This window comes from Anolis carolinensis, chromosome 2 (genome assembly GCF_035594765.1).
Source record: "Anolis carolinensis isolate JA03-04 chromosome 2, rAnoCar3.1.pri, whole genome shotgun sequence".
Lineage (NCBI taxonomy): Eukaryota > Metazoa > Chordata > Lepidosauria > Squamata > Dactyloidae > Anolis > Anolis carolinensis.
The window spans coordinates 32,094,402-32,107,829 of NC_085842.1; the positions used below are offsets into that span (position 1 = coordinate 32,094,402).

General features: G+C 40.4%; 1 protein-coding gene across 1 annotated transcript; it reads left to right on the plus strand.

Annotated features, from left to right (window-relative positions):
* Positions 1-27: 27 nt before the first annotated feature.
* Positions 28-7,126, plus strand: rps5 (ribosomal protein S5). The gene is made up of 6 exons (XM_003217880.4): positions 28-184; positions 2,892-2,997; positions 3,155-3,364; positions 6,027-6,155; positions 6,242-6,340; positions 7,006-7,126. The coding sequence occupies exons 2-6, from the start codon at positions 2,893-2,895 to the stop codon at positions 7,072-7,074; spliced, it is 612 nt and encodes a 203-aa protein (XP_003217928.1). The 5' UTR covers positions 28-184; position 2,892; the 3' UTR covers positions 7,075-7,126.
* The last annotated feature ends 6,302 nt before the right edge of the window (positions 7,127-13,428 follow it).

Consider the following 13,428-nt stretch of genomic DNA (forward strand, 5'->3'; position numbering starts at 1 on the left):
GCGCACGCGCGAGCTGGCGAAAACTAATTCGCCAACTAGAACGCGGGGAAGAAGAAATCGTGAGAGCCGCGCATGCGCACCAGTGCGCCGGAAGTTCTTAGCCCGTGGATAAGACTCTGGGTAACCCCGCGCGAGGTCCTTTTCCGCCGGAGCAAGCGAGAGGGGAACCGAAGTCTTCCTCCATGTGAGCCTTTGCCGGGGCTTGGAAGGGGGCTGGAGGGATGAGACTCGCCTCATGCTGCGATAAATGGCCTCTAGTTCTCCTCCTTAAGGAATTAAGGAATAGGCGAAGGATAGGAAGGGGGGGGGGGGAAGGAGAACTAGAGGCCTTTTATCGCAGCATGAGGCAAGTGGGAGGCTGGTAGGCCCCTGAAATGGGCAAGGACGCTTCGTTGGAGGGTTCATCCACACTGTAGAATCAGTGCAGTTTGATACCACTTTAACTGCCATGGCTCAGTACTAGGGAATCCTAGGAATTGTACTTTTACAAGGTTTTTAGCCTTCTCTGACGAAGAGTGGTGGTGCCTCACCAAACTACAAGTTTACCTGGATTCCGTAGTACTGAGGCATGGCAGTTAAAGTGGCATCAACCTGCAGTAATTCTACAGCCTCCTAAGATTTTTGTGCTCTTTTGTTTTCTCTGTATATTCCTCACCACCCAAATATAATGGTTGTTTCTGTGAGTTTATTACTTCTATAATCTTTCAAAGGGAAAAGAGCAAATCTAATTGTACCAGCTCCCCAAAAACTCACCTGGAAGTAGAGTTAAACAGGCAATAATGTCGGCTTGATGGTCTTCTCTAAACATTGTACAGTTTGAATACTCCTTAACCAAAATGCTGGGTCCAGAAGTGCTTTGGGTTCTGCATTGTCTCTCCCAGGTTTTAATAATAAAAACTTTATCTGTACCCCGCCCCATCTCCCCAAGGGACTCGGGGCGGCTCACAACCTGAATAAATACAATAAGATGCATTAAAAATAAAATAAATAACAACACATAAAATGAATATAAGAACCAAGTTTTTTTTCATGTCAGGAGCAACTTGAGAAGCTGCAAGTCGCTTCTGGTGTGAGAGAATTGGCCGTCTGCAAGGACGTTGCCCAAGGGACGCCTGGATGTTTGGATGTTTTTACCATCCTTGTGGGGAGGCCTTTCTCATGTCCCTGCATGGAGCTGGAGCTGATAGAGAGTGCTCATCCGCGCTCTCCCTGGGTTGGATTTGAACCTGGCAGCCTTCAGGTCAGCAGCCCAACCTTCAGCTCACAAGGCTTTAACCCACTACACCATTGGGGGCTCCAACAAACATGATAAGCCAAAAGGCAAGTAAATAAGCCTAATAATTAAAAATTATAAAACATTAGTTAAAAACACAGTCACTCCTGAGTTAAAAGGGCCCTACTACCCGAATATAGGTACAGTAGAGTCTCACTTATCCAACACTAGCTTATCTAACGTTCTGGATTATCCAACACATTTTTGTAGTCAATGTTTTCAATATATCGTGATATTTTGGTGCTAAATTCATAAATACAGTAATTACTACTTAGCATTACTGCATATTGAACTACTTTTTTGCCAAATTTGTTGTCTAATATGATGTTTTGGAGCTTCATTTGTAAAATCATAACCTAATTTGATGTTTAATAGGCTTTTCCTTAATGCCTCCTTATTATCCAACATATTCGCTTATCCAACATTCTGCCGGACCGTTTATGTTGGATAAGTGAGACTCTACTGTATATCCATATAAACAAAGGCTTTGCCCACATTAGTGGTTTTATTTTATTTATTTATTGTGTCAGAAGCAAATTGAGGGTACAGTTATAATGTATTTTTTAAAAACACAAAACTTGACATTATACTAGATTTTTTTTAACCAGAAGCTGGCCACTTGGAGTGCCTCTGGTGCCTCACTATGAGAAGGTCCACTATTGTGCATGTGGCGGGGCTCAGGCTGTATTGTAGTAAGTGGTCTGTGGTTTGTTCTTCTCCACACTTGCATGTCATGGGCTCTACTTTGTGTGGCCCTATTTCTTAAGAATTAGAAGTGTTGACTAATCATTGCTAAAAGATTGTTTAAACAGCCTTGTCTTCAAATCCCTCCTAAATGTCATAAATAAAGTATGAACCTTCCTAGGGCCATCTTTATCAATGAGTACCAGATTTGAATGAATGAGTATATGGTATTTCTGTTTGATTGGTACCTCTATTTGTGCAGGTAATAGGCCAGAAATTCAATAAGCAGCTCTTGGGTACATGCAGCCTTTTTAGTTTTAAGCTAGACTTCATTAGAAGAAATTAATTTGAAGCCTATCTATGTAATAAATACATCTTCCTGAGCAGTGATTCACAGACCTTGGTCATCCAAGTGCTTTGAACTTCAGCTTCCAGCAGCCTTAACCACTTTGGCCAATTATCAGATATTTTGGGAGGATCAACATTTGGGAACCACTGCTCCAGACTGTCTGCACTGACTATTTAAAACCATTTCAAGCTATTATTGAAGAAAATTGTTTTGCTGTTCTGGTGTTTATAGGACATTCTGGAACCAATTTGAAACTGATTGTGATTACAGAAACCACAAAGCATTGATTCACATTAAGGGCTTTCTTTCACACCTTTTGTGGAAGTTTGTTGTCCACCGCAGTTTGACGCTGGAGTCAGATTGCATTAAATGGTCAGTGTATATGGGGCCAGAGTAATTATCTGGTACTTAAAATCTATTTTCACAAATTTTGCTGTTTCCAATGTATTTGGAAAGGATGAAGGGGCTACTTTTCACACACTTCATCACTTATGCAGAAAGGGAAGCAGATGAGATTGATGACTATGCTTTTGAAAGTAGATTTAGGTGCATATAGGATCTGAGAGCTCTTTATTCCTTCTGCAGAATGACTGAGTGGGAGACAGCCCCTGCTGTGGCAGAGACCCCGGATATCAAACTCTTTGGCAAATGGAGCACAGATGATGTCCAAATCAGTGACATCTCATTGCAGGTATGGAAACTCAAGAAATGGAGACAAGTCTGTGGGAAGAGCTGCAGATCAGGGTTGTCTTCTACCTGGGGTTGTAGATGAACGTGAATGGTACGTATCATCTGCTTCTTAAGATTGCTATCCTCTGATGTCTGGCTTTTTCCTTATGCATCTCCAGGATTACATTGCTGTGAAGGAGAAATACGCCAAGTATTTGCCCCACAGTGCTGGTCGATATGCTGCCAAGCGCTTCCGCAAAGCCCAATGCCCCATTGTGGAACGCCTCACCAACTCCATGATGATGCATGGACGCAACAATGGGAAGAAACTTATGACTGTGCGCATCATCAAGCATGCCTTTGAGATCATCCATCTACTCACAGGAGAGGTGAGCTTCAAAAATGGCACATGTTTAGCCAAAGAAACTTGATGTGAATCAGATGGACAACTGGTGAACTAGATTTTTGATCTTGAACAACAGGGGAAGAAGAAGTGCCAAGCTATTGAAAAACAAACAGTTGATAGAGGGCTAACTATGCACATTGAACAACAGAAGACTTTGACTAGGTAGCAAACATGTTCTTCTCAAGGAAGAAATTGCTGCTTGAGTCAAATGTTAGCAGCACATATGTCATATTTTAGCAGCATAGAAAATGAAGTATTCCACCTTTCTTAACGAAGTACAGTATTGTTCTTCATTAATACTAATTCTAAGTTCACCTAAAGTTGAGTAGTTTTATTTTGAGGAGACATTAATACCGTGGACCCCAGTCAGCTTTGAAAAGGAAAGCTAGAAAGGTCACACCCAATAATCTCAAGTAAATGTTTGACAAATACCACTGTCAAACAAATTAGCTAGATTTGTTTGACAGAGGTACCAATACCATGGTTGTGAATGGACTAATACAGGGGTCCTAAAACTTTTTAAGTGGAGGGCCGATTCATGGTCCCTCAGATTGTTGAGGGGCCGAATTATCATTTGAAAAAAAAAAAAGAACAAATTCCTATGCTCACTGCACATGTCTTATTTGTAGTGCAAAAAAACCCCCCAGCAAAAATTACTTATTTATTTACTACATTTATACCTCACCCTCTCTCACCCCAAAGGGGACTCAGAGCAGCTTACAAGTTGTATGTACATACAATATATTTTATTATTAGCATAGCACAATATTAACATTATATATTACTATGTTGTACTATACCATTATACCGTAATATTATTAGTAATATTATATTATACATTATTATTATATTGTATTATTATTAGCCGCCCTGAGTCCCCTATTGGGTGAGAAGGGCGGGGTAGAAATACTGAAATAAATAAATAAATATTATATTTTATTACAATATTATTATGAATATTATATGTATACACAATATATTATTACCATATTATTCATTTGCAATATTGGTAAATGAAAGAACAATACAATATTTAAAAATAAAAATAATTTTAACCAACATACTGTAAACTTATCAGGATTTCAGTGGGAAGTGAATTAATTATATATATGTTTTTAAGGTTTTTATAAAGTGTTTTAACAATGTTATTAATAGATCTGTTTATATTGTTTTGTTTTTATGATTGTATTTTGGGCATTAAATTTTGCCAATTTTTGTAAGCCACCCTGAGTCCCCTTGGGGTGAGAAGGGCGGGGTATAAATGTTGTAAATAAATAAATAAGTGTGGGCCTGCTTCTGGCCAATGAGATAATCCAGTAGGATTGTTGTTGTTGTTGTGCCTTCAAGTCATTTCAGACTTTGGGCGAGCCTAAGTCTAAAACTGAGGGCGGGGGCCAGGTAAATCCGGCCCCCGGGCCTTAGTTTGGGGACCCCTGGACTAATACATAGAATACTGGTGTTGTAAAAAGGACGTAAATCCATGTTGTAAGACTTAATTTTTAAAAAGCATTTGTTGATCAATATTAATGAGCTGTCAGGCCATGTCTCATTTGACTCTGGATATTTTAAGTAGTCAGTTTGCACAATGCAGTCTGCCATGCTGCATTGGATCAGAGCTTGAACTGGGAAATTATGGTCCAAGGTATATGTGGAGTATGACAGTAGAATGGCACAAAGCCATTTCTGGTACTATATTTGCAACATCTCTCTTGTATTATGTTAGCTTAGAAAGAGTTCATTGCAAGAAATTAATTGATCATTCAGTACCTTCCTTGTTCATTAGCTATGATTTTGAACTGCAGGATGTCTAAATCCCCTGTTGAGGCTTGTTACTGTGTTAAGGAGCAGTGTCCCATTGCGTGCACGTTATAGTGTCAACCTACACTGCTGTTCATAATGTGTGTTTTGTATTATGGGAGAAGAGATAATTTGAGCGGCATTTGTATGCTTTGATATATCGTTTACAGAATTTAGGCAGGAGCAGACAGTGCTTTTCAGTCCTTTGAACAGATGACCTTTGTTTTCTAGATGCATCTTTATACTTCGATAGCTGTCTGCCTCACTAAAATTACAGCAGGGATAACTATAGAATATGTTGTTGAAGGCTTTCATGGCCGGAATCACTGGGTTGCTGTGAGTTTTTCGAGCTGTATGGCCGTGTTCCAGTGGCCATACAGCTTGAAAAACTCACAGCAACCCAACTATAGAATAGGTGATGGTTAAAACAGTGTCACTGTCTGTAGGGATATTTCCAACTTTTAATTTTAGTTAAGTATCAGAATACCAGGGTTGTTGTGTGTTTTCCGGGCTGTATGGCACGCAACCTCTGAGGATGCCTGCCATAGATGTGGGCGAAACGTCAGGAGAGAATACTTCTGGAACATGGCCTAGAAAACACACAACAACCCTGTGATTCCAGCCATGAAAGCCTTCAACAACATATCAGAATACCATTGGCTGCAGTGGTGGTGGTAGTGGTGGCTGTTTACTGATATAGACAATACCCATTTAACTAATAAGGACATTGTACCTGTAGTTTGACTCTAGCACTGTTTTTAGGAGCCATTGACCATTGTAAAAAATGTGTGTTCCTCCCGAGAGTAGCATATATGTATAACCTTTATCTGCCGTAATCTTGGTTTTAGAACCCACTGCAAGTTCTTGTGAATGCCATCATCAACAGCGGTCCTCGTGAAGACTCCACCCGTATTGGCCGAGCTGGCACAGTGAGGAGGCAGGCTGTGGACGTGTCACCACTGCGCCGTGTCAATCAGGTAAGGCCTATTACAAAACAGGAAGTTAGTGTTGTTCCAAGCGATTCTTCTTGTCATCTAACTGGTCTCTGTGTGTCTCCTTGTAGGCAATCTGGTTGCTCTGTACTGGAGCCCGTGAGGCTGCCTTCCGGAATATTAAGACCATAGCGGAGTGCCTCGCAGATGAGCTGATCAATGCTGCTAAGGTGAGGATTTACCAGCAGCAAGATAATCTTGGATAGGTTGGTGGGGAATAGATTTTGGGTTTGGGCAACACTGGCATCTGGGGAAATCTCAATGGTTAGATATTAAAGGGTACTAGGGAGCTCCTGGTAGCATAGTGGGTTAAACTGCTGAGCTGCTGAACTTTCTGACTGAAATGTTGGTGGCTCAAATCCGGGAAAGCAGGGTGAGCTCCTGCTGTTAGCCCCAGCTTTTGCCAACCTAGCAGTTTGAAAACATGTAAATGGGAGTCGATCAATAGGTACCACTCCGATGGGAAAGTAACGCCGCTCTATGAACCTTGGAAGCGTCTATGGACAACACCGGCTTTTCAGCTTAGAATTGGAAATGAGCACCGCCCCCCAGAGTTGGACATGACTAGACTTAATGTCAGGGGAAAGCTTTTACCTTTACTAGGGCTTCATGAGTAACTAATTTTGGCCTTATTTAATGTAGGGAAAGTCCTTACACAGAAAGGGCAGCAACAGGGCTTTCAAAATTAGTGCTGAAGTGCTAATCCTGTTCAGAACTGGAGTTTGGTGCAAACATATTTCTGAAATTTGGGGGGAAATCTTTGATCAGATCACCAAAGGTAACCTTTGGGAATTTGTCTTTGAGGAAGAGTCTCACAGTTCCTTCTGATTTCTAGGGTTCATCTAACTCCTATGCTATCAAGAAGAAGGACGAGTTGGAACGTGTGGCCAAGTCCAACCGTTAAGAGCTCACACTTGGAAGATCAAAGCAAATAAATCATTGGTTTTCATACTGTTTTCTTTTTTGGTGGGCTGCAACTTATTTCCTCAAATTATGGCTATGGCTGAAGTGCAGTATCTCTTGAGATGGATGCTTATGTTTTCTGAGCTGCATTCTCCCAAGCAGTTGAGTTTTGAAAGATGAGTCAATGGTCGGGGTGTGTACTGTTTTGGTTCAGTTGGAGAAATGTGGGCCCCAAAGTTGGAGGTTCAAGTGGGAGTCCAATAGGTGTCTGCAGTATCATGGCTGGCAGGGGGCAGCATAGGTGCTATGGGGATATGTGTTTTTTTAAAAAGAACAGATTGGTTATCTGCCTAAAGAAGAACATTTTGAGAGAACCAAAGGGTCCTAAAAGTATGTCTTCTTTATTGGATAGGACTCTTCCAACTCTGAGGTGCTTTTTGAACAATTATTTTACCAAGCAGCTATGCAGGGATATTAGAAGCTATTCAAATCAGCTTCTCATAATCTGGAAAAAGAGGAAAGGCTTATGATTATTTCACTCATTTTGTTGTCTTAGATGAGCATTATGGATACTTATGGACACACACATTGAACTTCTATATAGTTTTCCTTGATAACTAGGAAAGAAGTCTTCTTTCCGCTCTTTACAAAATAGAAGGGAACAATGCCTATTTTCCCCCTACCAATAGTCTTTTGCTACTTTGGGAGTGATCTGAGCAGATGTGATTGTAGACCTGGCAAAGAGGAGAGGGCATATGGCTGCTTAGTGCAGGGATGCTATTTAGAACTTCCATAAACCCGAGTCACAACAGCCTTTGGGTGGGGATTATGGTTTTTCTAATCCATATAATCTGAAGCACGTCAGGTTGCAGTAATACATATTTGTCAGAATGTATGTATGTAAGAATGCAAATATCCTTAGATATATCTAGATTATCTTTGAAGGCAAAATCCTACCAGTGTCTTACATTAGAACCACAAAACATACTCTTGTTCAGGGTGTTTCAAAAAGATGGACTTGATTTGAAATCACTGTCTCTGCAACCACTCACCGCACATGAAGGACACTTACCACTTGAAAGGTTGTTGCTGTTATATGTATTTATATCCCACTTCATCTTATACCTCAAAACAGCCCACACTAGAAATCATGCAATATGTAAATTAAAATTCTAAAGCATACCAACATTAAAACTGAATTAAACACAGGACTTCTTAAAGATACATAGTTAAACCGTTCAAAACCTGTTACACTATGTAAAACACAGCACCACCTTGCTCAAGTTTAAAAACTTTCTTCGACAGTTTCCAGCCTCAGTTATTCCCAAGATGGCAAGCCTGCAATGTAAGGCCTAATGAAATATTCTCCATTTGCAGGGTTATTTATTTAGATTTATTTCTGAGTCAAAATGGTTAGCAAAACTAGATAGCTCATTAAACCATTTGCAACTTTTTTGTGTAATTGTAACTTGTTGCCATGGGATAACATCAATTTTGATGACCTTAATGGGGGCTAGAATAAAGTGTGGTGTGATGGCTAGGGTGTTGGACTAGCAGGGTGGAGACCCAGGTTCAAATCCATTGCAGAAGGCAATGGAGGATTTTGGGCTAGTTCCACTCTCTCCACCTTTGGAAAGGCAACGGCAAACATCATCTCAAATCTTGTTAAGAAACCATGATAGGCTCACCTAATGGTTGCCATAAGTTGGAAAACATTTGAAGGATCATGACAACAGAAGGTTGCAAGTGGCCTGATGATTGCCATATGATCAATGGTTCTTAAACTATATTTCACAGAACCCTAGGGTTCCAGAAAACATTGTAGGGGCTCTGCAAAAAATTTAAATTTAAAATGGATTTTAAAATAAATTCATATGAGCCGAACTTTGATTTACAGTCTCTAATAGCTATTTTGTGCTATAATAATTACTATCAGGTATGTAGTTAACTGGCTACACATTTCAACATCTTTAGAGTGAATTTTTCACACTTGATTTCAGTGTTTTATTTTTCTTCTCGTGCAGTTTTTGAGATAGAAGACATCTGGAATATCTACTAAAAAGTAGACATATAGAAAATTGGGGGGTGCATTTGAATTACTAAAACATATCTGGAATATATATTGGGAGTGTGGTGGAGGGATGACCATCTGTGAGGAGAGCTTGAATTGCATTTTCTTCCATTGGCAAATAGGGCTGGACTGAAAGCCCTTTAGGGGTACCTTCCAGCTTTAGGATTTTATGATTCTTTGATTAAACAAATCAGGAATAGAGAAAAAAGTTTTCTGCAGGGTTCCATCACTGAAAAAGTTTGGGAACCATTAGTCATAATGACTCCTATGATGTATATTTCTCCAATATTTGTGATAAATGCATACCTTTGAATACTATTTACCAGGGAATTAATACACCTGAGGGGGATGCTGTTGAGGTCTGATCTGCATGTTCAAATGGCTACAGTATTTATCCATTCCAACTAGGTGACAAAAGTGTTGAAAGTTTCCATCAGTTTGCAAATAACTTGAAAATAATTGGCTTGGAAGCCTCATTCCATTTAGTTATGTTTTCCTTGAACTTTGGCACTTGGTAGATTTGAGTTTCTGGTCTGTCTAAAGGTGAAACTGAATGGCCTATTTACTGCATAGTAGCTGCTTAAACATTTGAAAGCAAGGTTGCCTTGTAAGAGTGTGAAGAACTGCATATTGGACCATTGCATGCACAGAGTGCAATTGTTGCTGAAGGAAATTTCTTGGCCCTGGTCTTAAATAACTGCTTTCTAAGAGGTTAACCTCCTGGTTCCCATTGTGGGGCCCGTGCCCAATAAGGGGGGAATTTGATTTTTAGGGGGGGGGGGGCAATCGAGAACATTGCATTTTTATGGTTCTAGGGGCCTCATATACAGTATATAAAAACTGTGACATACACATTTTTAACGTTAAATCCAGAATGTCCAGGGTTCTTTTGTTTCTTTCCTGGATGCAATGTTCTTTAGAAGCTTGTTTAGACCTTTTAGGCTTTCTCCACGTGAATAAATAGGAATTCACTTTTTTGGATAATAAGAACTATATGTTATTGGAGGGGGGGGGGAAGTGATCCAGATTTTAGAGATGCTTTGATGGGCATGGCCAGAAAAAGGTTGGGAACCAATGTTAACCCATTTTCAGCTCAGGTCAAGCGCCATTTGAGCATGGGTTCCCTTCACATTTCATGGTCTAAGGGTCTCTGTTTTATATAAGACCAGCTAATAAAAGACTTATTCAAAGGGCTCCATTTATTGAAGAAAAATCACTTAAATGTGGTTGGCTGCTAATCTCACCTGTAGAACCTGTTCTTTTTAGTTACTAGTTAGTTCACTTTAACTGTTTCAGGACTGCAAAACAAAAAGGGAGGATAATCAGACTGATAAATCTAAACTAATATTTAATATAGACCCACTACGAAAATCCAACAAATGTTATGTTCAGCAAAGGACAAGAGGGATCCTCTAACAACTGCAGGAGTCTACTGTATACTATGCAGCTGTGGACAAGTTTACATAGGGACCACCAAACACAGCAGCATTGCCCAAACACAAATCAAGGAACATGAAAGGCACTGCAGACTAACTCAACCAGAGAAGTAAGAGAACCAACCTGGCCACAGAATATTACTTGAGAACACAGAAATGCTGGGCCAATCTAACAACCACCATGTGAGACTACACAGAGAAGCCACTGAAATCCACAAGCCTGTGGACAATTTCAACAGAAAAGAGGAAACCATGAAAATGAATAAAATCTGGCTACCAGTATAAAAAACTTAAAATCAGGACAGTAAATAACACTCTGAAAACAGGAATTTCAGAGATAAAACAACCAGGGCCAGCTAACACCTCCCAACAAAGGATTCCCCCAGGCAAGAAACAGCCAGGCTTTAAATCTGCAAGGCCATTAAATGCTAATAAAGGCGATCAATTGCAATGTTCACACTTGGCTCAAACAGACAATTGTTCTTGTTTCCACCCTGGACTTTCCACAGATAGATAAACTCCCCTTGCCTAGTTTCCAACAGACTTCACAACCTCTTGAGGTCATAGATGTGGGTGAGACGTCAGGAGAGAATGCTTCTGGAACATGGCCATACAGCCCGGAAAACTCACATCAACCCACTACACTAATATAGTTTGTCCTATCAAGTATATTCAGTCAAATTACTTGACTGATAGCTCCATTGTATTAAAGAAAAATAATTGATTTTCTCTGCATAAGGAAGTGCCTTAAATTTCTACCCCATAGTAAAAAAATTTCTATGATAATTCAATCATATAGGAGACTTAACAGAAATGAAGATGATGAATATTCAGATAGTTAATCCACCAGAATTTTAAAGACCACTTTTTGGGTTTGCAGAATTCCCTATCCATTATGGGATTGAGGAGTTGCAATACCTTGAACAAACCAGATGTAGTCTGCTCTTGGAAAGTTGGAAGAGTGACTTCGGCTAATCTTTGGATGAGAAACCAAAGTATCCCAGGTGCTAAAGGCCTGATTTCAAAAAAATAAAATAAAATAAATGGAGAACCATTCCTTGCCGAAGAAAATGAAATTCATGAGATCACCGTAAGTTAACAGGTGACCTGAAGGCATTTTTTTCGTGTCAGGAGCGACTTGAGAAATTGCAAGTTGCTTCTGGTGTGAGAGAATTGGCCGTCTGCAAGGCCGTTGCCCAGGGGACACCCGGATGTTTTGATGTTTTACCATCCTTGTGGGAGGCTTCTCTCATGTCTCCGCATGGAGCTGGAGCTTATAGAGGGAGCTCATCTGCGCTTTCCCTGGGTTGGATTCGAACCTGGCAGCCTTCAGGTCAGCAACCCAACCTTCAAGTCACAAGGCTTTAACTCACTACGCCATTGGGGGCTCCTGAAGGCATATACATAACATGATACAAAAAGTTAATTTTTCCATGCTTAGGAATAGGATACATTGTTGCCCAATACATAGAAAAGCAGTTTCTGAACCGTTAGCTGACATGGATGATGGCTACATGGCAATGGGAGCAGTAGACTGCATTTTCTTTCAGCATCTGTTGTCACATGGGAAATTTGTTGCTGGTTTGTAACTCCCCCTAGGCAGTATGCTAGGGATTGTTAGGAGCTGCAGTTTGTCAACATTTGGAGGGCTAGAGATTGCCTACTCTTGCTTTACGGCAGGATGAAGGTGACAACTGCCACCATTGTCAATGTTGTTCAAAACAGTTGGATAAACCTATAGCTGCCGGAGGCTGTGTTGTGAAGTCATGGGCAGTAATAGTACTTTTATCAGAAATCTTGCAGTGGAAAATAGTGCCTTGGCCTAGATGACCCTGGAAATGCCTTGTGGGGCTGGTCCCACCTGTTTTGCTGCATATTGGGTTTAATTCTGTTTGTGGCAACTCAAGACCACATACCAGAAAATAAGGTTACCTCGAGGCCAGTGGCTTCCTGTTGATCCAGATTCAAGCTGTGGGAATTACTTTGTCCATCTCCTGTGTTATTGTCATCATGTCCTGGTTCAAGATATGGACCTCTCGTATAAGCCAAAGAACAGCAGCACTGTTAAAATTAGAGAACGAATGTGTCTGATCTACAGGTTGCAAACCAACAGGAGCTTTTATAGTAGTTCCACTGGGAAGTACAGAACTGGCATAAGGAAAATTGACTTGTTCACATACAGAGTCATAAAATCTGCACAAGAGAATTTAGCAGTAGTTTTGCCTTTTTTTTTTGGAGGGGAATCAATTGTATCCTAAAAGAACCAGGTTCTGTCTGATCTGTAGGGTCAGCCCAGGTCAATTCTTGGATGGGAACTTTCCAACAAATACCAGGTGCTGTAGGCTATATTTCAGAGGAAGGAATAGGGAAAATTCAGTATTTCTTGCCTTAGAAATTTTTGTGAAATTAATGGGATAGTAATAAGTAAATAGGCGACTTGGAGGCACATGCATACGTTCCTGAATAGCTTACTGTAGGATCTTGTAAGAGAGACTGCACTTGATAACATCTGCAGCTCTAAATGGCTTGGGACCATGATATTTGAGAAGTGCTTCTCACCATAAAGGTTTGCCTGAAAACTGAAGTATATTATATCAGGTGTCTTCTACATCCTACCAGTAAGGACAATACATTGTAAGACATGGGAGAGGGCCTTCTCTGTGGTGGCATCCTGGCTGTGCAAGGCCTGACATGGTATCACCAATGCTGATACCATATTGGACCCAATCAAACATTTCCTCTCAAAACCTTTGTGCCTAATTGTGTATGCTGCGGTTGGAATTGCCCTATATCCTTATGTAGAAGCCTAGAAAATTTTAGTCAAAAAACCAACCCCAAAAAACTGGGA